The 25,378-nt window shown below is 37.4% G+C and overlaps 1 protein-coding gene across 1 annotated transcript; it reads right to left on the bottom strand.

The window, feature by feature from the left end:
* Positions 1–17,158: 17,158 nt before the first annotated feature.
* LOC107611003 (TPD1 protein homolog 1-like) lies at positions 17,159–18,828 on the bottom strand. The gene is made up of 2 exons (XM_088495555.1): positions 18,765–18,828; positions 17,159–17,496 (listed from the first exon to the last, which is right to left on the bottom strand). Exons 1-2 carry the CDS (start codon positions 18,826–18,828, stop codon positions 17,159–17,161), a joined length of 402 nt encoding a protein of 133 aa, XP_088351681.1.
* Positions 18,829–25,378: the final 6,550 nt, after the last annotated feature.

The following is a 25,378-nucleotide window of genomic DNA, read 5'->3' as shown; positions in this document are numbered from 1 at the left end:
AGGAAGAAACTTAGAAGAAACTTATTGTCTTTTCAATCAAGCAGAACATGCATGCAACTAATCTATTACTATGCAATTTATCCTATTCTACAAAAGAAAAATCTAACTAAATATCCTAATTTATTGGTGCTAGGAAAGAGGAATTACCTCCGGAAGTCAGGTACTGACCGACCTCCCCACGCTTAAGGCTTTGCACCGTCCTCGGTGCCATCTGTCAGGAACAAAAGTGGGCTGGTAGCAGTATCTCCACAGTCGGGACCATCATGGCTCCCTGTGCTGGTAAAGGAAGTGGAGTCTGGGGTATCTGAGTCCTTGAATTTTTCCATGATCAGCTCCTTGAGGTATGTGAATCGGCGCTTGTTACGGCGCTCTCTCATCTTAGCTTTCTGTTCATGCCGATCCAACTTTTCAAGTATCTGCTGGAGCAGTTGGGCTGTTGTAGGTGCTTGTGGTGTTGAAGAAGGAATATCTTCAACTGGTTTAGTAGGCTGACTGATAGTGGCTGCTGGAAGTCTAAGGTACTTCCCGTTAGGGACATATTAATCATCCCGTGGAAGCATGGCTTTGGTGTCCCCAGCTCTGTAGGAGACTCTGGATGCTGAGACAAGATCTGAGACCAGGGCTAGAAAAGGTAAGTTGCCAGTGATTTGTACGTGTCCCATGGCATTCCGGATGTGTCTTGGTAGATTCAGAGGTTGGTCTGTAAGGATGCACCATAGTAGAACGGCCATGTCCGCAGTGAAGGAGGACTCGTGGGTGCTCAGAAAGACGTAATAGGACATAATCTGTGCCCATACGCGAGCCTCCAAGGTAAGTGCTGAAGCCGAAATTCCCTTAGGGCGGGTACGATGGTATCCGTAGATCCATCTGCTGCCAGGTAGTGCGATAACTCTGAGAACGGCGTCCCAGTCAAATTGGTACATCTGGTGCTTGAGTGCGGCTTCTTGAAAGGCATCCAATCCTTTTGGAATAGGGGGAAGACTTAGAATTTTTTGAATGGTCTCTTCTGTAATGGGGACTTGCTTGTGACGAACATAGACAGACTGCAAAGTCGGCAGGTGGAAGTTGGAGTAGAACTCGACTACCCAAGAAAGATTGACCTGCCTTGGCTGTCTCTGTAGGAAACCCCATTGTCTTCGGGCAATTTGCGGCTCAACAAAGGTAGCAATATTGGGCGGGAGGAGAAGAAGGTATTCGTTTTTGTAACTCCTTTCAGCCAGGATGGAGAACATCTGCTCACAGTAGCGATTAGGGAATCGCGCAGTGTCCCTTGCTGGGAAGGCTTTTTCTTTATCATCAACCTTTATAATCCTCTTAATTTTCTTTGTTGAAGGCTTTACCGCAGTTGAAGAGGGTTCTGCCACTAAGGCTCTCTTTGTTCCTCTTCTTGCTGGTTGTTTGAAGGTGGCTTTCTCTTTTCCTTTCTTGGTGGCCATCCTGAAAAAGGAAAGAGAAAGTAAATTAAATTCAAAGGTGTAGAGCAAGGAAGAGAACGGGAAAGGATGGTTATAAATGCACATTAAAAGGTAAAATATGTTAACACACGCTCATGAGTACATGTGAAAACTCATTAATGAAAAATAACTAGTGCATATGATGACAAGTGAATGCAAGGTGTTTATTGGCATGCCGAAAAAGGGCATGAGTAGCATAGATCAAGCATCACTCGTAACAAACCATCACGTTTGTATTGACAATTAAATTCAATGAATAAAATAGTAAAGGGAATTTGTGAAAAGCAAGCATTGAATATTAGAGTAGAAAAATGTAGAGAAGTTCATAATGCCATACGGGCTTTTTCACAAACACATAGCATGCATGTAGAAGAAGTTCTTGAAAATAAGGATTTGAACATGCAAGTAATCCCTTAAAAAGTAATATATAATTGTCAAACAAATTTACAACAATCCACAAGCATATAAAAATAGATAATGACTCATAAATTGATAACACCAAGTAAAAAGGAAAAAGAAAGGAAAAGAAAATATGAATAATGAAGGTAAAAAGAAAAGAAAAGAAGATAACATATAAAAATAAGAAGAATAATAGAAAAATAAGGAGGGAAGGAGAAAGAAAAAGGAAAAACCTTGTTAATGGGGGTGAGAGAGTAAAAAGTGAGAGAGAAGAAAGAAGGGAAGAAGGGAGGGAGAAGAAATAAAGAGGGTAAAGAGAAAATAGGATTTGGGGGGGGGGGGAAGGATATGATAATTGGCAAATCAGGGAAACTGTGCGGCGCAAGCGACGCGGTTGCGTGACTTGCGATTAAACTTAATGACGCGATCGCGTCGGTCACGCGGTTGCGTGACCCGTTTTAGGCTAATGGCGCGAGGGTAGCCTCGCACTCGCACAACTCTCTGTTCAAAATCATATTAATGCCAAATTTTCGGTGACGCGATCGCATGGGCATGCGATCGCGTGAGTGGGCTTTCAGAAGGATATGACGCGGACGTGTGAGCCATGCGTCCGCGTTGATAGAATTGTGCGTTCAGCACCAATCCAGCACCACTCTAGCACAATTTTTGGTTGTGCACCCTTTTTTACGTCAAAATCCAGGGTCACGCGGCCGCGTGGGGCACGCGGTCGCGTGGGAGGCCATTATTCCCATATAACGCGGTCGCGTCGGCGATGCGGTCACGTGGGATGATTTGTGCCATTGGCACACCTCCAGCCCTGCTCCTGCGTAACTCTCTGTTCATATTATTAATGTCTCCCAGCTCCCTGCGACGCGGACGCGTCAATGAGGCAGTCGTGTCGCATGATTTTTTTTTTTTAATAAAAGTATGTAAATGCAGATGCACGAAAATGTACTAATGAAGAGAAGAGTTATTGAATAAGAAAACTAAAAATAAAGAAAAGAACGATCATACCATGGTGGGTTGTCTCGCACCTAGCACTTTGCTTTAACGTCCGTAAGTTGGACGCTCCACTAGCTCAGTCTTCAGCTATGTGGGGATCTTCCAAGAGGAAGATCTCAAGCTCCTTGTTTTTCCTCATCTTCTCACCATGGTATAGCTTTAAACGATGTCCATTAACTTTGATAGGTTCAGAGCTTGAAGGATGACTTAGGTGATAAACTTCGTACGGTTCGGCCTTCTCTACTCTGTATGGACCTTCCCATCTTGATCTCAACTTGCCTGGCATGAGCCTCAGTCGAGATTTATAAAGGAGGACTAAGTCCCCAGGTTGGAACTCTTTCCTCTTGATGTGCTGATCATGTACAACCTTCATCTTCTCCTTGTATAGTCTTGAGTTCTCATAAGCTTCTAGGCGAAGGCTTTCCAGTTCTTGCAGTTGCAACTTCCTTTCAGCTCCGGCTCTTTCAATTCCCATGTGGCATTCCTTTACTACCCAGAAGGCTTTGTGCTCTATTTCAACAGGGAGATGACAAGCTTTTCCATAAACTAAGCGGAAAGGACTCATCCCAATAGGTGTTTTGTATGCTGTTCTGTATGCCCAGAGTGCATCTTGTAGCCTGGTGCTCCAGTCTCTTCTATGAGGTTTGACTATCTTCTGCAAGATACGCTTTATCTCTCTATTCGACACCTCGGCTTGCTCATTAGTCTGAGGATGGTAGGCTGTTGCAACTTTATGAATTATCCCATGCTTCTTCATTAGTCCTGTTAGTCTCCTGTTACAAAAATGGGTGCCTTGATCGCTCACGATTGCTCGTGGTGATCCAAAGCGACAAATAATATGGTTTCTCACAAAGGAAACAACAGTGTTAGCATCATCATTGTAGGTAGGAGTTGCTTCCACCCATTTGGAAACGTAATCCACAGCTAACAATATATAGAAATAACCATTAGAATTTGGAAATGGACCCATGAAGTTAATGCCCCAAACATAAAAAATTTCACAGAAAAGCATAATCTGTTGAGGCATCTCATCCCTCCTGGATATATTACCAAATTTCTGGCATGGAAAACAAGATTTACAAAATTCAGCAACGTCTCTAAAAAGAGTAGGCCACCAGAATCCACAGTCTAAGATTTTTCTAGCAGTTCTTTGAGGGCCAAAATGTCCTCCACTCTCAGATGAGTGACAGGCCTCTAAGATGGACTGGAATTCTGATTGAGGTACACACCATCTAATTATCTGGTCAACGCCACATCTCCATAAATATGTCATCTCATATATAATATTTAGACTCGCTTTTCAGCTTGTCTCTTTGATGCTTAGAAAAGTTCGGAGGAAAAGTGCGGCTAACTAGATAATTAGCTACAGGTGCATACCAAGGGACTATCTCAGATACTGCTTGCAGGTTATCAAATGGGAAATTATCAGCTATAGGAGTGGAATCATCTGTAATGTGCTCAAGGCGACTCAAGTGGTCTGCCACTAAATTCTGGTTACCACTCCTGTCCTTAATTTCCAAATCAAATTCTTGTAATAGTAGTATCCAACGTATAAGCCTTGGTTTGGACTCCTTTTTAGATAATAAATACTTTAGAGCTGCGTGGTCTGAATACACTACTACTTTAGTACCAAGTAAATAGGCTCGGAATTTATCCAGAGCAAAAATAATAGCAAGAAGCTCTTTCTCAATAGTAGTGTAATTCGACTGGGCGGCATCTAAAGTTTTAGACGCGTAAGCAATAACAAAAGGATCCTTACCTTCACGCTGAGCCAGTGCTGCTCCTACTGCATGGTTGGAAGCATCACACATTATTTCAAATGGTTGGCTCCAGTCTGGTCCTCTCACAATTGGAGCTTGAGTCAGTGCGGTCTTCAGCTTATCAAACGCCTGTTTGCAATTTTCACTGAACTTGAATTCAATATCTTTCTGCAGTAGCTTGGATAAGTGAAGTGCTACCTTACTGAAGTCCTTAATGAACCTCCTGTAAAAACCTACATGGCCAAGGAAAGAACGGACCTCTCTCACAGAAGAGGGGTAAGGTAAACTAGAAATAACATCCACCTTTGCTGGGTCTACAGAAATGCCAGTATTAGACACAACATGTCCTAGTACAATCCCTTGTTTAACCATAAAGTGGCATTTTTCAAAATTTAATACCAGGTTTGTACTGACACATCTATCTAATACTCTAGATAATCCATCTAAGCAAAGGCTAAAGGAATCGCCATAAATACTAAAATCATCCATAAAAACCTCCATATAGTCCTCAATTAGATCAGAGAAAAGACTCATCATGCACCTCTGGAAAGTAGCTGGTGCATTGCACAAGCCAAAGGGCATTCTCTTGTAAGCATAAGTCCCAAAAGGACATGTAAAAATGGTCGTTTCCTGATCCTCAGGAGCTATATGAATCTGGAAATAACCTGTGTAACCATCTAGAAAACAATAATGCGATTTACCTGACAGGCGATCCAGCATTTGATCAATGAATGGAAGAGGATAGTGATCCTTACGGGTTGCTTGGTTGAGGCGTCTGTAGTCAATGCAGACCCTCAAGGCGTTCTGAACCCTGGTTGTCAGGAGCGCTCTATGCTCATTCTTCACTGCAGTGACTCCAGACTTCTTTGGCACCACTTGTACTGGGCTTACCCATTCACTGTCTGAGATGGGATAGATGATATCTGCCTCCAGTAGTCTGGTCACTTCCTTTTTGACAACCTCTAGTAAAGTGGGGTTCAGTCTTCTCTGGGGTTGACGGACAGGTTTTGCTCCCTCTTCTAAAAATATTCTATGCTCACAAACTTGAGGGTTGATGCCTACTATGTCTGCCAAACTCCACCCAATTGCCTTCTTGTGCCTCCTCAGCACACCGAGTAGCTGCTCTTCCTGTTGAGAAGTGAGTTCCCTTGCAATGATAACCGGAAACTTCTGCCCATCTTCTAGGTAAGCATATTTGAGGTGTGGAGGAAGGGGTTTTAATTCTAACTTCTGATCATGTTCAGGCTCTGGGTTGTCTGGAGCTGGTAACAGTGGTAAGGCACTGTCATTGTCCTCTGAGAATGTCCCCACACTTGGACCTTGTCCTGTGTGCTTCTCTTCAAATTTCTCCTGATGAACTTCAGCCACGGTTTCATCTATAATATCACACTTGAGGATAGAGTGATCCTCTGGATAATGCTTCATAGCTCCATTCAGATTGAAGATTACTACTCGGCCATCTATTTCAAAAGAGTATGTTCCTGAAAAAGCATCTAATTTAAACTTTGAGGTCTTCAGGAATGGCCTTCCGAGTAGGATTGATGATGGCTTGTATGAGTCATTTTGGGGCATTTCTAGGATATAAAAATCAGTGGAGAACGTGAGTCCCTTAATGCCTACTAGTACATCTTCAGTAACTCCAACCACTATAATAATGCTTTTATCTGCTAACACAAAACGAGCTGCCGACCTTTTTAAGGGAGGGAGCCTCAAAACATCATATATAGACAAAGGCATTATACTTACACATGCTCCTAAATCACACATGCATTCAGAAATTATCACACCACCAATAGTACAATTAACTATACAAGGACCTGGGTCACTACACTTTTCAGGTAAACCTCCCATTAAAGCAGATATGGAACTTCCTAAAGGAATAGTTTCTAATTCATTAATTTTGTCTTTATGTATACATAAATCTTTTAGAAACTTTGTATATTTAGGTACTTGTTGAATAACATCAAATAGAGGAACAGTTACCTCAACCTTTTTGAATATCTCTACCATTTTTGGATCAGGTTCCAGCTGCTTCCTGGGCTTCCTTGCAAGTTGTGGAAATGGAATAGGAGTGGTATTTTCTGCAGTGTCTGCGCCTTTTAGTGCTTCCTCATGTGGTTGCACTTCTTCTTCTTCAGCTACGTCCTGTATGTCCTCTTCTTCTTCAATATCTTCTATTTCCACTACCTCTTCAGCTGAGGCGTGTTCTGATTGGTCTGGCTCCTCTTGGTTCCTCTCCTGCAGTGTGGTTTCGGATCTCAGGGTGATGGCATTGATGCCACCCTTGGGATTGGGTAATGGTTGAGAGGGAATACCACTGGAGCTCGAAGGTTGATTATTGGAGTTGTTCATTGATCCAATCTGGGAGACAAGAGCCTGCAAAGTAGCGGTCAGACCATTTAGAGTGGCAGTAATATTGTTTTCCATGGTCTGCTATCTCCGATCAATAGATTGTAGTAAGTCATCATTGGCAAATGCAGAAGGTTGGGTAAATTGAGAGGTCTGCTGTTAGGTATTCTGTGGTCCTTGGAATTGCCTTAGGTGAGGTGCTGTGTAAGGCTGATTCCGATTCTGCTGCCTGTTGTTGTTGTTATTTCACCTCTGATTTCCCTGATTATCTCTGCCTCCTCTGTTGTTGTTGTTGTCCCTCCAATTCTGGTTAGAATTGTCTTGCCATCCGTGGTTGTAATTGCCACCTTGATTGTACCCTTGGTTAGGGCGGTCATAGAAGTTATGTGTGGCTGCCACGGTGTTGTCTTCCTGCTGGAGCTGCGAACATTCATCAGTATAGTGGCTATAATCAGCGCAGATTCCGCAAACTCTCTGTGGGACTAACTGTTGGTTTTGCTGTGGTGGAGAAGGTTGAGCTTGCTGAACTTGTTGTTGATTAAATTGCATTTGCTTCAGCAAGTTGGTCATTTCACAGATACTCTGAGTTAAAGCAGCCGTCTCTCTGCTAGAAGATACTTCTGCCACGGCTTTTGCACGGCCTTATTTCTGCCTGTGATTCCTAGTAGATTCAGCTAAATCACTGATTAATTGCCATGCCTCATCAGTGGTCTTGTACTTTTTCATGGACCCATTGCTAGCACTTTCCAATGTGGTCTTATCTTGGGGCCTCATGCCCTGTGTAACATAACCGAGTAACACTATCTTGTCAATCATATGGTGGGGGCAAGCTTCCAGAAGATTATTGAAGCACTCCCAGTACTCATAAAGAGTTTCAAAATCATCCTGAACAATCATGGAAATGTCTTTCCTCAGTTTATCAGTAACTTCAGCTGGAAAGAACTTTTCCAAGAATTCTCTTCTCAGTGTATCTCAATTGGATACAATTGCTGCGGGTTGAGTGTAGTACCACTCTCTTGTCTTTCCCTCAAGAGAAAATGGGAAGGCTTTTAGCAAAATTGAAGTTGCATCTGCACCATCACGCTTAACAGTAGAACAAGCTGCCTGAAAGTCTCTCAGGTGCTTGATAGGCTCTTGAGTAGGTAAGCCATGAAACTTGGGCATCAAATTGAGCAATGCGGTCTTTATTTCAAAATCTGTAGCTACCGCTGGGTGATGCGCTTGAAATGGTTGCATTGTAAAATCAGGGGCTCCAGCCTCCTGGATAGTAACACTCCTGGCTGCCGCCATGTTACATGTGCGTGAAACAACCAAATCAGTAGAACGGGGGCTAGTTTCTTTCTCAAGTGACGTTTCAGATCCGCCCTCAGAGAGGACTAACTGACGCCGAGCTTGCCTTATTCGTGAAATAGTTCTTTCAATCTCAGGATCGAATACTAGCAAGCTTGGATCAGGAAGCAAACGTGTCATCTAACGAAAGAAACAAGCAGCTCATAGTAGCAAAATAAAATAAAATGCAAATAAATAAATTCCAATTAATAACTTTAGCACTCTATTGCAACTCCCCGACAATGACGCCAAAAATTGATGGGAGCGGAAATTGGCAAGTTAAAAATGATTATAAAATGTGCGTTGCAAGTATAGTTCTCAACCAACCAGAAATCCGCTCATCAATTTAGAAGGGTGTCACAGAAATTAAAATTAAAATACTGGGAGTATGAATCCCAGGTCGTCTCCCAACGAGTTGTAGAAAAGTGTGCTATTTTATTAATCAAATGGTTTCAAAAAGGTTTGAGTTGAATGGCAGAAAATTAAATTAGAGAATTTATATAAATTTAAATAAAAGCCTTGACTGGGAGTTGATTAGCTGGAAGCCCTATTCTTGTTGCAGTACTCTCAAGATTAACTGATAATTGGGGGTTATTCTGTTTAGTTGTCCCTTACTAAGTAAGGGGAAGTCAAACAAGTTAGAATGCTATTCTATCCACAAGTTCCAATCCGCTCTTGGGAGGATTGGTGTTAGTGACTAGAGAGCAATCCAACAATAAACCCAATTACAATCTTTCTCTTGAGCATCCCAACTCAAGGGTTTCTTTCAATCAACTCCCCATCAAGTTAGGGAACTACTCGCTCATTGTAAATGAAGAATTCATAACATAAGAAAGGGGATTAAGGAAAGACATGATAAATAATGATCAAAAGATTAATTGAAAATAAAAGTAATTCTTGTATTAATAAATGCTAAAATAATCCAATAGTAAAATTAAGTAAATTAAGGAACATGGAAGAGTAAGAGACAAGTAAAGAAAATGAACTAGAGTGTCGAAGTCTTGATGAGGCAATAACTCTTCTCAATATCTCAATGCAAAAACAATGAACATAACAAATCCTAAAAACTATGAATGTGTAGAGAGAAAACCTAGAGGAGAGAAAAACTAGATCTAAAAACTAAAACTACGCGGAATGAAAGTTGTTGTTGGTTTCTGCATGTTCTCTGACTCTAGTCTGCTTTTATCATGTCACGCGGTCGCGTCATCCATGCGGCCGCGTCACTGCGATTTTCTCTTCTTCGCGCGGTCGCGTCATCCATGCGGCCGCGTCGCTTCTCGCTGGTCATCTCCTCAATTTCTTGTGTTCCTTCCATTTTTGCAAGCTTCCTCTCCAATCTCCAACTCATTCATGCCCTATAAAGCCAGAAACACTTAACACACAGATCACGGCATCGAATGGAATAAAAGAGAAATAAAATACATAATTAAAAGTCTCTAGGAAGCAAGTTTTCAATCATGCAATAACTTCAGGAAGGAATTATAAATGCATGCTTATTTAACGAATAAGTAGGTAAAGATCATGATAAAACCACATAAATAAACACAATATAAACCATAAAATAGTGGTTTATCAGTGCACCATCTTGTGCATACGCACGCGTGTTCCTTATCGCGCTCTCTGTGCAGCCGCGCAGATGTGTGCGTCCGTACGCGAGCTTGCACTCCCTCTGTTGGGAGCGTTGGCACAGCCTGTGCGCGTGAACCCCTTTTTTTTTATCTAGTGCGTGCGCACGGTCCTGTGTGCGCGCACACACATGATCATTCAAAAAAAAAAAACTTTCGGCCTTCTGTGCATGGGCACAGCCCTATGCCCATGCACACCTCAAACCATGGCCTCTGGTCGCGGCGTTAGCACGCATAGTGCAAACGCACAACCATTCTCTTTTCGTCCATCGACGCGTACACGTGACCCACGCGTACGCGTCGGCTTGCATTTTCACCCATTCACACGTACGCGTCAATCTTCATTTTTCGCCGCACCACGCGCATGCGTCCATCGACGCGTACGCGTGACCCACGCGTACGCGTCGCCTTGCATTTTCACCCATTCATGCATACGCGTCGATCTTCATTTTTTGCCACACCACTACGCGTCCACGACGCGTACGCATGACTCTCTGTGTGTGCGCACATCTCTTTGTGCGTACGTACGCCCCTGTTTTCACCTATTACACTTCTTTTTCTTCTCTTTTCTCTACTTCTTCTCTTCTTCTTCCTTCCACCCCTCTCTTCTCTTGCTTTTGCCCCATTTTGTACTTATTCTTGTTATTTTTCATTGCATCTCATTTTTTGCTTTGGTAATTATATTTGTTTCACTTTAGTTGTTTGGTAATTAAATAAGTTGCAAGTATTTTTTTGACATTGATTGGGTTGCTTCTTTCTTGAATTTGGTTGATGAATATGTGCACTGGGCATTAGCTCTCTGTTTAATTGCCTAAGGAGATTTTGAGTTTGATACATATGTTGTCACGACCATATGTGCTAGACTTTATCCTTGTTTGGCATCTTGAATTATGCACCTTCACTTTAGTGAATTGAGTTGAAACTTACTTGTTCATCATGATTTCCATATTAAATTCATCACATGACCGATACTTGCTCCTTGTTAATGCTTTGCATTTGTTTGAGTGACTTAGCTTGATTCTTATCACGCTTATCACTTTTTGTAACAAGTATCTTTACCATGTGACTTGTTTTGAATATTTCATGATGAATAAGTGACTTTCTTTTCACCAATGGATTGGTTATTGTTTATTGTGTCATTTTATACCAATTTTGAGCTTTCACTTACACAATTTCAATATCCAATATCAAATACTTAATTCACTTTTGTAGTTACCTAGGATTGATTGTACCTTCAGTTTGCTCACTCTCTACTTGCAAGCTAGGCAACTTAATTGAGCAACCCGGAACCCCCGCATCCGCCAACTGAAGGAGGAGCTCTTGAGAGACTTTCTCCCCGGATTGTGTTCGTGCACGGAGGACCGTGCAATGCTTAAGTGTGGGGGAGGATTCGTCTTTGGGGAGTAAACTTTCTTTTCCCAAACACTTTGCACTTTATTTTTGCATGGTATATATTTATAGATAGAAGTTGTGAGTGGATGATGTGAATAGCATATGCCTAGTTCATTTTGATCCTAATTATTCATGTTAATTTTTGCTTGTTGAAAATTAGGAATAGAACTAGAAAAAATTTTTATGAAATTGCATCCATCACAACATATATACATACATATAGGAAATAATTTTGGTGAAAAACAACAAATATTTCCAAGAATTTTGTTTTAGGGCATTCTATTGAATTGATTTAGAAAATTATTTTTAAACTTGCTTGAATGAATTTTTGTGGAACATAGAAGAGAGAAAGAACAAAATACCTTGTGAGTCTTTGAGCTTTAATGAGTGGTTACACATTTTAACCACTAATTTTGTTTATTGTGCGATATATCTCTTCTATGATTGTAATCTTGGTTCTGCTTGATTCTCTATTTCCAATGATTGATGTTTTGAATTGCATTGAGCATGATTGAGGCCATCTTTGCATAACTCACTCACCCATATGGCCTACCCTTTCGCATCTACCATTGTTAATCCCTTTGAGCTTTAATTATCCCCATTGTTCTTGATATTAGCACATTACAACCTTAAGCAGAAAACTATGAATTTAACTTGGATTGTATCCTTGATTAGCTTAGGTTGAGGAGTGTGTATCATTTAAGTGTGGGGAGAATTTTGGGAAACATTGGTAATAAATAAAATTGTGCATTTTGGGTATTTCATTAAAAATTTTGGAAAATGGGAACAATCATATATGAACTACTAAAGCCATATGCATAGCACTTTTACTTTCACTAAAAAAAATCATCATAAAAAGGGGATGAAAGTTACCCCTAAGTGAAGGAAAATGAATAAAAAATGCATATGTGATATGAATGATAAGTCATACATGAGTGTTTGTGAAAAAAAAATTGATGGAAGGTTAGGATTGTATTTTATTTTGATTTGGTTGATATAGGTTGGGTTGGATACTTAAATTAATCAAAGATTCAATCATTTTAGTCCACTTAGCCATATCTATCCCACCTTAAACCTAACCCCATTACAACCATATGAAGTCCTCATGATAATTGCATTCATGCATCACTTGTTGTTGATTGTTAGATGAAAAGCAATTCCTTGAAAACATGATTAGAAGAGACTTGAGTGATTAAACCTTTAGACACCGAGTGCTTAGAGTGTATATACACCTAGTGAGGGTTCGATCACTCAACTCTATGTTTCCATACCTCTTATCATGTATTCCAACACGTTGCTTCATTTTTGATGAGTAAATAAATTCTTTAGATTTTTTATTGCATTGAGTTATTTCTTTGCATAGCCCTACATGTCCATAATCTTGCTTGAAAATTTGTTTGTTTGTTCTCATATATATATAGTACAGACATACTTGCATGCATATAAGTAGTTGCATTGATAAGTTGCTTACCCTTTTGTCCCTATCCTTTGAGTGGTTTAGCATGAGGACATGCTATTGTTTAAGTGTGGAGGAATTGATGAGTCCATATTTTCCGGTATATTTTGGTTTGATTTGAGTGGATTTCATCACATAAACCCACATTTATTCATCTAAATAGCATGCTTTTGTGTTTTCTCCCTAAATTGTGCTTAATTGTGAAAACATGCTTTTTAGGCCTTAAAATAGCTAATTTTATTTCACTTTTATTCCATTTGATGTCTTGATGTATTTGATGAGTAATTTCAGGTTTACAACGCCAATATGGATGCAAGAAGTGATGGAAAAGCATGGACAAAGGGAGAAAGCATGAAGAAATAAAGTTTTGGAAGATTCAGCTTCCGTGCGTGCGCAAAGTAATGCGTGCGTACGCACGCGCACGCAAGTTTGGCGACGCGTACCCGTGACCCACGCGTACACGTGGGAGTGGATTTCACTAAACGACGCGTACGCGTGACGCTGCAGTCACGTGACTTCATTAATTCAGCACGCTGGGGGCGATTTTGAGGCTTTCTTGGCCCATTTCTGAAGGCTTGGAAGCTGAAATCAAGTGCTATATGTAGGGAACTTCATGCCATATGAAGGGGAGCTCACTTGTAGGATAGAAACACATAGTAGGAGTAGGAGTAAAGTAGTATAGAAAATTCTCTCTTAGGGTTTTAATTAGGTTTTGTAGCATTTTATACTTCAAATTGGATTTGGATTATAGCAATTTTATTGTAAGTATTTGTTTAATTCTCTCTTTTAATTACACTACTTGTTCTACATTTTCATCTATTGTAATTTCCTTTGTCAATTTACATAGTCTTGCAATTTTGGATTCCTAATTTTTTAATTTGATGTTGATGGCTTTTATATGTTTGTTTGAGTTGTCTTTATTGATTTTGATCATTTATGGTTCATAGTTTTTATTAAATTACCAATTTTGCCATGTTTTGTAAATATGCATACTAGGTGCTTGATGAAATGTCAACCCTAGCTATGGGTAAATTTTCACCCCTTGGCTTGGAAAAAATCAGTCCATGGATTACTAGAGCCATAATGTCCAACATTTAGTGGTAATTCTTGGGAAGTTAGTTGATTCTTGTTTCCATTAAAGCTATCCTTTTATCAACTATTTTGGTAAGTTGGTTAGAATTTATGGATTAAGATCAATTATGCTTGCTTGACTTACTCCTCGATGTTTGGGGTTAACTAGGGGAGATTAACTCATGATAATTATCATAGTTGTGGTTATGGCAAGGAAGGGATTCCATAACTCATCCTAAGTCAAGGTTTCTTTTATGTTTGAACCACCTTTCCATCACTTTATAGCATTACTTGTTTATATTACATACATAGTTCTTTTATTCCTTTATTGCTTTGTTAATTGCGATTTTGTCTAGTTCTTTTATCTCTTTATTTGTTTGCTTCCTTATCATTGAAAACCCCTTTAATCTTCACAACCAATTTTATGCACTCATTGGCATTAATTCCTAGGGAGAACAACCTGAGGTTGAAAGACTCTCGGTTTATATGTTTTGTATTTGAATATCTAAACTTTGATGTTGAGAGTTAGTTGTTGGTTTAGCTATACTTGCAACGAAGTGATCTTATTTTAAGAAATTCTAGATCAACACTAATTCTCACATCATCGGGCGACACCAATTCATAATTCTTTTCATCCTCCCTACACTCACAGATCTTATGAAAACACCTAAGTTTCTCACAATACTCAGGATCGGCTACAGTAACACACATCAAGACTATGGAGTCTAGCCAATCAGCCATACCAGTAGGGACCTTGGTGGACATCTCGACAATATTCTTACAAGAAGACATAAAGCAACTACACCTACAGCAAAGAAAAAAAAGGAGTCATTACCAAAAATAACTCAGACAGCAACAGAAAACGAAGGAACAACCAACAGGTAACAAGTATGGCAGCAAAAGGGCACCTCAGGATCCATGCAAAGAAATCAAACACCAAAAAACCTTGGGACACCCTTTGGAGGCAGTACAGATGCAGAAGAAACCTATAGGAAGATCAAAACCCTAGCCCCTTCACCAAAAAGAAAAAGGTTCACCTAAAGCGCCTACATTCCCCCAAACCAAGCAATGAAGAATAAAAGATCGCGATTTCAAAGAAATGTAATCACCACAAAGCTCTCAAAAAGCCCAGCAAGATCAAAACTTTGTACAAAAAAGGCATGTAGCAGTAAAGTTCAGAGAAGCATGATAATCAAAACGCGTAAAATAAAAAGGCGTGAAGTGAAAGCACCAACCTGTGGAAGAAGCTAAAACGAGCAAAGCAGCGAGCTATGAACAATCTTCACCAAAGATAGTGGAAGCTCCAAAAACCAAGAAAGGAACAATCTTGAGGATGAAGGAAAGGAAGCTCCTTTCGCTGAGCAAGAGAAATGCACGAACAACCTAAAAAGCAAACTTCAAGAAAGAAATGAGCTTAGGGGCAAGATCGAAGGACGAAATGAAATAGAAAGGAGAAGGAAACTGAAACTAAGAGCAAAACCTCTTCTTTGATTTCAAACAAAAGTTTAAAGAGGGAAAAGAAACGGCAAAACAAAATGAAAGCCCAATTAATAGGCATTAAAGGCGCGTGCGTATTCCCAAGAAAGTAACCTCTTCAAGAAACAGATGCGGCAATAAAGGAGCGAAAGCAAAAAATACTTCGCATTCAAATACAACTCGCGAACAGAAGAACAGATTGGACCAAGATGCTTGAGCACGACTTCCCAAAGAGATCAAAAGCTCAGAAAGCACGATCTCATGGAAAGGTCCGAGCTCAAGCAGGGGCACTGTTCATACCCTGGGTCGAGCTAGGCGATCCGAGTTGGACGAAGACAAAAACGACCGACCTCTTATAAGGTTGGCTCGTCACCGACCTCTCCCCAAAGAGCTCGGCCAAACCGTTATAAGGGCCTAAGCAGGCCCAAAACAGAAGATCACAGCCCACCTGAAGGCGGCTGGCCAAAAGATAAGTGGACTCACCCACAAAAAGATAAGATAAGATAAGATAACAAACTTAACTCAAGGGAGGTCACTCCACACTACTATAAATACACTGGAGCACCCAGGTATAACTCATACTCTGATTCTACACAAAAAAAATTGCCTAAAATCCGTTCTAACTTAAGCATCGGAGTCTCTTGCAGGTACCACCACCCTCCGGTGACCAAGGATCAGCAGCATCTCCAGATTCAACAAGTCGGACCCAACAGCTCCGATCACACCCGAAGATCTCATCGGAGATCGACCTTCAGTTTCAGGTAACCCTCGAAATACTACCCATCAGTAATGATTGAGATATGAGATTTTTAACACACTTAGATGAATAAAAATTAAGCTAGATTGGTCAAATAATCAACTCATTCGTTCGATTAAGTGTTGGGATTCAAATCTTGCCTTATACATGTAATAACTCATTGACCAGCAGTTAAACCTTATATGAAGTTTAGATCTGTGATATATTAGTGTCTTTAACTTATTGTGCCATAAAATACTGTAAGAAAAAAACAGAAAATGAATACAAATTTAAATATACTTTTAGAAAGTCTAAGGAGTCAGCAATTTTATTAAAATCTGGCCAGCACTTAACCAGCAAAAGAAAAGTGAATAATTCCACACTATTGAATGAAATCTCATACCATTAAAAACATCAATAATAGTTAATTAATAGCTACAAATCACAAAAATTGCTGACCTCTAATAGTTCTTGTATACTTTATTTTATAAAACCACTAAGAAGACAAAAAAATTATTTTTTATTTAAAAACTAAAAGGATAATTAGAGTAATGAATAATTATGATCTAATAATATATATAGTAGTTATGTTACTCATACATTAAAAAGTAGTCATTAAATTACTTATTTAAATAAAATATATATTAAAATATAAAATATACATTTAAAATAAATTAGATAATATATAATAAAAATATATAATAATTAATTTGATAGTTAATTAGTTTTTTTTGGTTCAGTTAGCATTTTTGATATATATATATATTTGGACATGTATATGTATTTGTGTACTTAGAATAATACTGATTTCTCTAATATGGTTCTTCTGAGTTTCTGAAAAAAAAAAAAAAAGCCTCCGTCCATTACAAATGAGCTCATCATTTCTCACAAAAATAAAAATAACTGTTATAAAAAAAAAAACATTGATGCTCCATTATTCCTTTCTTCTTTCTTCTTTCTTCTTTCTTCTTTTCTTTTTTTTTTTTTATTTATTTCCGCCTATCTCCATTAAACTGCATTAAAAATTCCACAACCAAACATAAAAGTACTGTAAAACAAAAAGCATCAAATTAAAGCTCTTTAATTTAACCTAGGGCTTAATAATAATTTCAATGACGGAAGCACTTGAAGGAGGTAACAGTGAGGGGAAGCATTTCGGAGTTGTAGTACTTAAAGAAGATAGGATGTCCTCTAATTGGTCTGCCATTGTTGACAACGCAGTCAGTGTTATTAACTGCCCTTAAAACGTAGGGTGGGACTGGAATATATTTCATTGATTTGATGAATGCTCCACAATCCACATGTAGGTCAGTTATTGTAACGGGGCAAGTGTTCACAATTTCTCCATTGATCACTTTGTTTCCATCATATTTACCTTGGAATATCTTGATGTACCTATCCTTGCATTCCACTGCGGCACAATCTGCCAATACTATACCATTCAATCCTGAAAATATATATAAAAAAACAAAACAAAATGGATAACTGGAAATAATCAGTTTAAAAAGAATTATGCTTTATTCAAAAATTTTGAGATAAAATAAAGTTGTTGATTTCAGTTTTAATTATTATTATTATTATTATTATTATTATTATTATTATTATTATTATTATTATTATTATTGGATTAATAGACATTAATAAATTATACAAACAAAGTTTTAAATTTTCATTATATACCGTAAATAGTAAAAGTAGATTATTATTATTATATAGAATAATATTTTATCCAGGAATAACTTCGTAAATAATATAGCTTTCTATTTTAAAAGTATTTCTATGGATAGATAAGAATGTATGTATAATTCATTAGTTAGTGGCAAAATTTTTAAATGCTAAGATTAATTCTTGTTTTGTTGGATTGGAAATACTAGGAAAAAAAAAACTTTACAAAAATAAACTGCTAGATTTTAAAGCTACTTGCTTGAATATACTACCTTTGTGAGCTGACTTACATGTTTAATCTAAAAAGGGGACATTTTGCTTATGAACTATACATGCATCAATTTATGGTTCTTTGTTTCTCTTTTTTCTTTCGGATATTTCAAATGCATGCCTTATTTGGTGTTTTGAATATATCTTCCTTCCGCATAGGCATAGTATGATTTAAGTTAGCATTGTACGTGTGCGTAGGAAAGTAATCCTCTAGGACAACTCAACTAATTTGTGAGCGAAATTAAAGTCCCCTTTTCTTTTAAAAATAAAGTAAAGTAGTTTCAACACATCTAAGACATGGATAAAAACAGAAAGTAAATAATAATAAAACTACTTGTTCATCATCCATGAAACCACCATGATAGATTAAAGTTGATGACCTCCAACATTAATCAGCAATCACATCTTTAGACTCCAAATCCTAGTTAGGATTTCGTTTTAAATATATATAATGTGGTATCATAATTTATACATAACTAGAAATGGATACAAAAGGGGTCATATGGAATCATTTACCTGTTCTCTCATTAAGTTGTCTTGCATCTGAGACAACAACAAAAAAGGTAAATTGGTAAGCTTTTAACCCACACGCATCAAAACCCAAAAGAAATTCATAAACAGTATAAAAATAGTACAGCAACAAAAATTAAAAACATTTGAACAAAAAAAAGGGTTATATATCATACACCAAAAGGAAGGGAAATAATATAAAATTGTTTTTAATTTTTCTTCAGAAAAAAAAAAGAAAGAAAATAAAGATCAACACATTCAAGAACCAACCTGAAACAAAACCATTGACAAGCATTAGCAGAACTAGAGAAATGGCCCTGTAAGAGATTGACATGGTTACGTTTCTTTTTGCTAGAATAGTAGAGTATAATATATGTGCTCTCTCTTTGGTTAAAGTATACGAATTAAGAAGAATAATGGCGTATATATATATATGTATTGGTTTTTAGTGCCAAATATCTTGTTACATGTAACTTAGTTTAGTTTTTGTTAATTAGGAGGAATTCGTTTTTATTAATCAACCACCCAAGCCAATCACAGTTTAGGCAAAAAGAATTAAAAAAAAAAAAACAAGTTTGAAGAAGTATAAGCATTATTGTACGGAGTTCACCACACGAATGTAACTGTGTCCGCTTTTCTCTCGAACTGCCGTAATGGCTTCTGACTGCCCCTCTGTGGTTGGTTCATTGCAACCAAAACGGAAGTTTTGTGCTACACATTATTGTGTCATTATATTGTTGGATAATTTCAGTTTCGATTTACGAGTTTAGTTTTGTCTTTTTTTTTTCTTTTTTTTTTTCACTAAGCTAAGGGTATGCTTGTAACTGTTAGAATGAGAATTAATTTGATTTGTAAATTTTATGTATTTATATTGTAACTTTTTTTTATTTAGCTAAACTTGTATTCTAATGGCACATGTTAAGATTATAAAATGAGTAATTTTTTATTAGCAATGCCACATGGTCAGTAATTATTATTTTTTTTTGTTAGTATGTGGTCAATAATAATTTACACTCATATTTATAGGTATATAAAAATATATAATTTGTATTTATATTTATCAAAATTTTGCACACATGAATCAATACAGTTTGTATCCATATTTTAAAATTGACACATAAATTAGTAAAAAATTTTTGTTAGACAATTTAATATTTATTCTGGTCAAATGATGGAAAAAAATATTAAAACTTGTTTGTCCTCAAGAATTTTTCATTTTTTATTAAAAATACCAAAGTTTAAGTTTTTAATGTATTTATTTTATATTTATTAAAAAAATTAAAAACTTTTTTATTTTATAAGTTTATCATGTATCTTTAAATAATACAACATTAACTAAATATCTTTTTAATATTAGGTTAGAGTTGAATTTATTTGGTAAATGGAAAAAGTCTTTTTATCCTTTACACATATATTAATATAAAAGAAAAAAAAAATTGAAGATAGAAATCGGTGGTAGTTAGAGAAGTATGTCGGTGATCTAGTTACTAACTGATACGAGCATATGGTTGCAGAATTAAGTAAAATTTTGTTTTTTTCTTAAAAAAAAAGAGATATAAATGCGACACTCAAGAATATATGAATAGGTGAGTGATAAATCTTTATTTTGACCACCAGAATTTGTCTTGATAAGGTTAAAATAAGCGCCACAAACAACCTTGATAATATCATATGATCATTATAATTTTTTTTTTTTTTTTTTGTATGATTTAAACCTCTCAAGCGCCAAACTGGCAAATAGTACAACAAACAAATGTAAAAGACATACAAGCACAAATCACAACTACAAACAAAAGATTACAAGCTCATAAATCATATAGAAAAGGTTACAAAGTGAAAAAGTAATGCAACACAGGGTAACATGATAAAAAAAAAAAAAAAATTAGGCTTGAATCTTGCACACCTTGGACAGCAGCATATTATAACTTCATTTATACGTGATACATATAATATCATTTTTTACTCTTTCTACATTTAACTTCTTAGCAATGAAAAACTTTTTATTCTTTGCAGATCACAAGCACCAAATTATAGCATGAAAGAACTATTTCCATACCTTATTGAATTGTCGTGACATCTTATGATCCATCCAAGATCCAAAGCACCCACTTATATGAGCAGGTCACACCCACATCAAGTTTTTTGCCATGAGAGCTTGACCACATTTATATGCTCAAGGAAAATGTGCACGAGAAAAACGAATGGAAAGTAGTTTCAGTTTTATTATTATAGAATATACACCTCGAGTTTTCTTGTGCCACAATACCACATTTGATTAACCTATCCTTTGTGTTGAGTTTCTGTTGGATTTCAAACCACAACAACAATTTCACCCTTGGAAGGACAAGATTAATTACTCCATAACTTCTTATCAATTTTCCTACATAAATCACCAGCATCCATCCCTCTATATTTATATAATTCCTAAATAATAGATTTCACCTTGTGTACTCCCTGGTTATCATACTTCTATAGCAAGTTGTCATCTCCCTCCATCTATATTGCCTCTTACTCTTGCTAGAATAGCAAGTAACACTACAAGAAAAATGTTTAGTACCATCAAATTTATCGTCGGATTTACCGGCAGTAACGACGCCGAATTCTTAAAGTTAAGTAATTACCGATAGATTCTGTTTTCGATGGTAACATTTGGAGGGAAAATAAGTTAAATTGGCGTGTCCATTATCGTCGAAAAAATCCGATGATAACTCCAATTAGTAAAAAATGCGTTTTGGTGACCCGTAATGGTTTATTGTCGAAATTTTTCGACGGTAAAAGGGGCATAAATCCAAATCACGAATCTCTTCCCCCTCATTCGAACCCTCACCACCATCACCTCTCTCTCTCTCTCTCTCTCTCTCTCTCTCTCTCTCTCTCTCTCTCTCTCTCTCTCTCTCTCTCTCTCTCTCTCTCCAGTCACTACCCCTCTTGCCATCTGCCGCTATCGCCGAGACCATCGCCGTCGGCATCCCCTCTCTGTCACCGTCAACCCTTTATGCTGACCCCTCATTCTTTCCCTCAATCTCTCTCTCCTTGCCATCATCACCATCTGCCGTCACCATCATTTGCCGCCACCGCAACTTTGGCGACCACTGCTGCAATATCTACCTCTTCCCTTTTTTCTTGTTCTGTTCTTTGTTACAGGTTCTTGAGAAACTCTTTTTCAATTCCTTTAATTTTAGTTTAATTTAGTTTAGGTTTGAGTAGAATTTCAATTTTAATTTTGAATCAATTTTAAATTTAGTTCAATTTAGTTTTCTAATCTTAGCGAATTTAGGATGATTAATTTAGGTTAGATTCAATACATTAGGTTTTGAATTGTTGAAGTATTTGAAATTTTCTAATTGTGTTAATTGTTGCGTTGATGACTAATTTGCTGAGAAATTATTGCTAAAATTATTTGATAATTATTTAATTTTAGTTTAGTTTAGTTTAGGTTTGATTAGAATTTCAATTTTAATTTTGAATCAGTTTCAAAGTTAATTCAGTTTAGTTTTCTAATCTTAGTGGATTTAGGTTGATTAAGTTAGATTAGATTCAATACAATAGGTTTTGAATTGTTGAAGTGTTTGAAATTGTCTAATTATGTTAATTGTTGCGTTGATGACTGTTTTACTGATAAATTGTTGCTGAGATTTTTTGATAATTTGATATTTGCAGACATGATGATAGATAGAGGTACTGCGGATCAGGCTACTGATCATGGTCGTAGTCGTGGTCGGGATAGAGGGAAGGTTTCTTTTGGTATCCTCGATACTTCTGGATCCTCTCCCTCTACTAGGACCACCCCAGTGACGCCACAGGTTGGGGTTTAGTATACCAACATTCATCATGGTCCCTAACCCTAAATACATACCTCCGTCTACGGCAACAATACCGCCTCCTACTGTTCAGTAGCCTGCATCCACATCGATGTTGCCTCCAGCGACAGATGCTGTGGCCCCAGGTCCAACCACGGAAGTGAGACAGCAGCTGATGCCCCTCCACTACCTTCCATCATACAATTGACCATTTGGCCTGATGGCTGCATGGGATAAATATCACGTTCAAAGTCTCATGTATTTTCTGTTTATGGTTATCGCTGAAAGTATCTGAAAATTGATTCTAGTTTAGTAGATTTATGTTTGAATACTGGTTAGTATTTTTAAGTTACAATGATTATGATTAACCTTATTGCTGAAAGTTCCTGAAAATTAATTCCTGTCTAGTGGATTTAGATTAATTTGGTTTCCTAGTTATTTTTTCATGTTTCAATTATTCTAGTTGTTGCTGAAAGTTTCTGAAAATTAATTTTTGTTTAGTAGATTTAGGTTAATTTGGCTGCTTGGTTAGTGTTTTCTGTTTCATTGATTACGATTGTTGCTAAAAGTTCCTAAAAGTTTATTCCTATTTAGTGGATTTAGGTTGATTTGGTTGCTTGGTTGGTGTTTCCTGTTTCATTGATTACAGTTGTTGCTGAAAATTTTTGAAAATTGATTCCTATTTAGTGAATTTAGGTTAATTTGGTTGCCTGGTTAGTGTTTCCTGTTTCAATGATTATGGTTATTACTAAAAGTTCCTGAAAATTGATTCCTGTTTAGTGAATTTAGGTTGATTTGGTTGCCTGGTTAGTGAAAATTTCTGAAAATTGATTCCAGTTTAGTGGATTTAGGTTGATTTCGTTGCCTGGTAATTGTTTTAAGTTTCAATGATTATGATTACTGTTTAGTGAATTTAGGTTGATTCTTGTTTGTGGGTTATTAGGTTTGTGCCGAATAACAACACGTGTACTTAGGAGATGACCAATGTCATCAAGCTGATGTACCACCATCCTTAGCCCAGCTACACGAATATCCCCGCTGAGACCAGGGAGCGATGGTTTCAGAAATTGGTGGTAATCACTTTTTTTTAATTTTAAACATTTTTAGCTAGTTTATATCTTCTATCTTGCTTAAATAATTTTAAAGTTTCTTTGTTGCAGCTGCACTTTAGGTGGGATGCTGAGCACGACCTTACCATCAGGAAGATATTCGACCATAGAATGGGTCGGCGGCTCCAGCAAATACTGGATGATGTTCGTCAAGGGCGGAACCACCGGACGACCTGGCTTCGACCGGAAATAAAGAAGGCTCTGTTTGTTCATTGGGAGACCGATGAGAGGTTCCGACATCGGTGTCTCACCCACAGAGCTAACAGGGCCTCGGCTAGGTCGTTCAAGTATACTGGCGGCTCAGCCACCTTCATGAAGACAAGGCCAGGCTGGTATGTAAAGTGACTTTAATTTTGTTAATAACTTAGTTATATTCTTTTGCATATCATCACTAGGCATCCTAATCATATTGTTTCAATGCAACATGTGTAGTCGAAGTCGTTAGATTACGAGACGACATTGGCAGAGATGTTCAAGTACACCCACCCGTTGAAGGGGAACAAAGAGAGATTTATTGATCAGCGGTCTTAGGACCATTATGTGAGTAAACATATATCTGAGTATCTCCTGCTATAAAATTATTAGAGATTAACTCTGTATATCTGTCGTGCTAATCACAATAACTTGTGTTAATTACAGAAGAGTCCTACAAATAGAGACTAGAGGTTGCGACCTAGCAGTTTTAGCAAAGTGGAGAGGACGCCACTGATGGATCTGCAGCTTCAGTCGTCAATCACAATGCGGTTTGGCGCGAGACCGCCTCAGCGCCGTACAAGAACCGCGTATACAGGATGAGGTTGTTCTTCACCAGCAGCCTCCGCACCTCCACATTGAGGCCGTTGTTAGACTCTGCTGTGAGTCGAGCCATCAAGCCCGAAAAAGGCGTGAATTTAAGGTATATTAAAAATATATATTAAAATTTAAAATACACATTTAAAATGAATTAGATAATATATAATAAAAATATATAATAATTAATTTGATAGTTAATTAGTTTTTTTTTTTTAGGTTCAGTTAGCATTTTTGATATATATATATTTGGACATGTATAAGTATTTGTGTACTTAGAATAACTACTGATTTCTCTAAGATGGTTCTGAGTCTCTAAAAGAAAAAAAAGCCTCCGTCCATTACAAATGAGCTTATCATTTCTCACAAAAATAAAAATAACTGTTATAATAAAAAAACATTGATACTCCATTATTCTTTTTTTTCTTTCTTCTTTCTTCTTTTTTCTTCTTTTTTTTTATTTCCACCTGTCTCCATTTAAATTGCTAACCCATTAAAAATTCCACAACCAAACATAAAAGTACTGTAAAAAAAGCATCAAATTAAAGCTCTTTAATTTAACCTAGGGCTTAATAATAATTTCAATGACGGAAGCACTTGAAGGAGGTATTAAAGGCGTGGATTTAAGGCTACAGGTGCAGAAGCTCCAACAACAACCTTCAGCAGCAGGCTCAGAAGCTTAACGATTATTGGGAGAGGTATTAAAAGATCCTCGCCCACGTGATATCTACGGATGAGCTCAGGCTGTAGTGGAGGGAGTCACTAGAGAGGATGCAACTTGTGGAGGCTCAAATGGAGGTGTACCAGGTCCAGATGCAAAACTATTGCAAGCCTAATCACAACAACTTTAACTTATTTAACATAGTTTATTAACTATGTCCACTCACAACCTTATGCACAACACTCATACATCCAAATCTTCATCAATCCAACAATAATTTACTCATGGCACATTCATTACTTATTGTGACTTACCTCATAAAGGACATTTTACCTTATCTCGGCCTCCGGCCCAATTTTTACATACCAATTGACATCATAATCAAGAATATCACAAATCATATTCAATACAACTCAATAACCACTCAATTCACAATTCACCACCAATTAATACAACATCAACCAAATTCCGTTCAATCCTATCTTAGGGACAATCAACTTAGGCATTCACATAATCTTACAAAAT

The sequence above is a fragment of the Arachis ipaensis genome, chromosome B8 (assembly GCF_059453495.1).
Source record: "Arachis ipaensis isolate K30076 ecotype BB chromosome B8, ASM5945349v1, whole genome shotgun sequence".
NCBI classification, from domain to species: domain Eukaryota; kingdom Viridiplantae; phylum Streptophyta; class Magnoliopsida; order Fabales; family Fabaceae; genus Arachis; species Arachis ipaensis.
The sequence above is the reverse complement of the archived record's forward strand: the minus strand, read 5'-3'. Positions and strand labels throughout refer to the sequence as shown.

Excerpts from the sequence above, each read along its gene's own strand:
- LOC107611003 (XM_088495555.1), bottom strand. The coding sequence starts at position 18,828 with ATGTCAATCTCTTACAGGGCCATTTCTCTAGTTCTGCTAATGCTTGTC. Across the intron at positions 17,497-18,764 it reads TGTCAATGGTTTTGTTTCAG|GATTGAATGGTATAGTATTG; the intron begins GTTGGTTCTTGA and ends ATATATTTTCAG.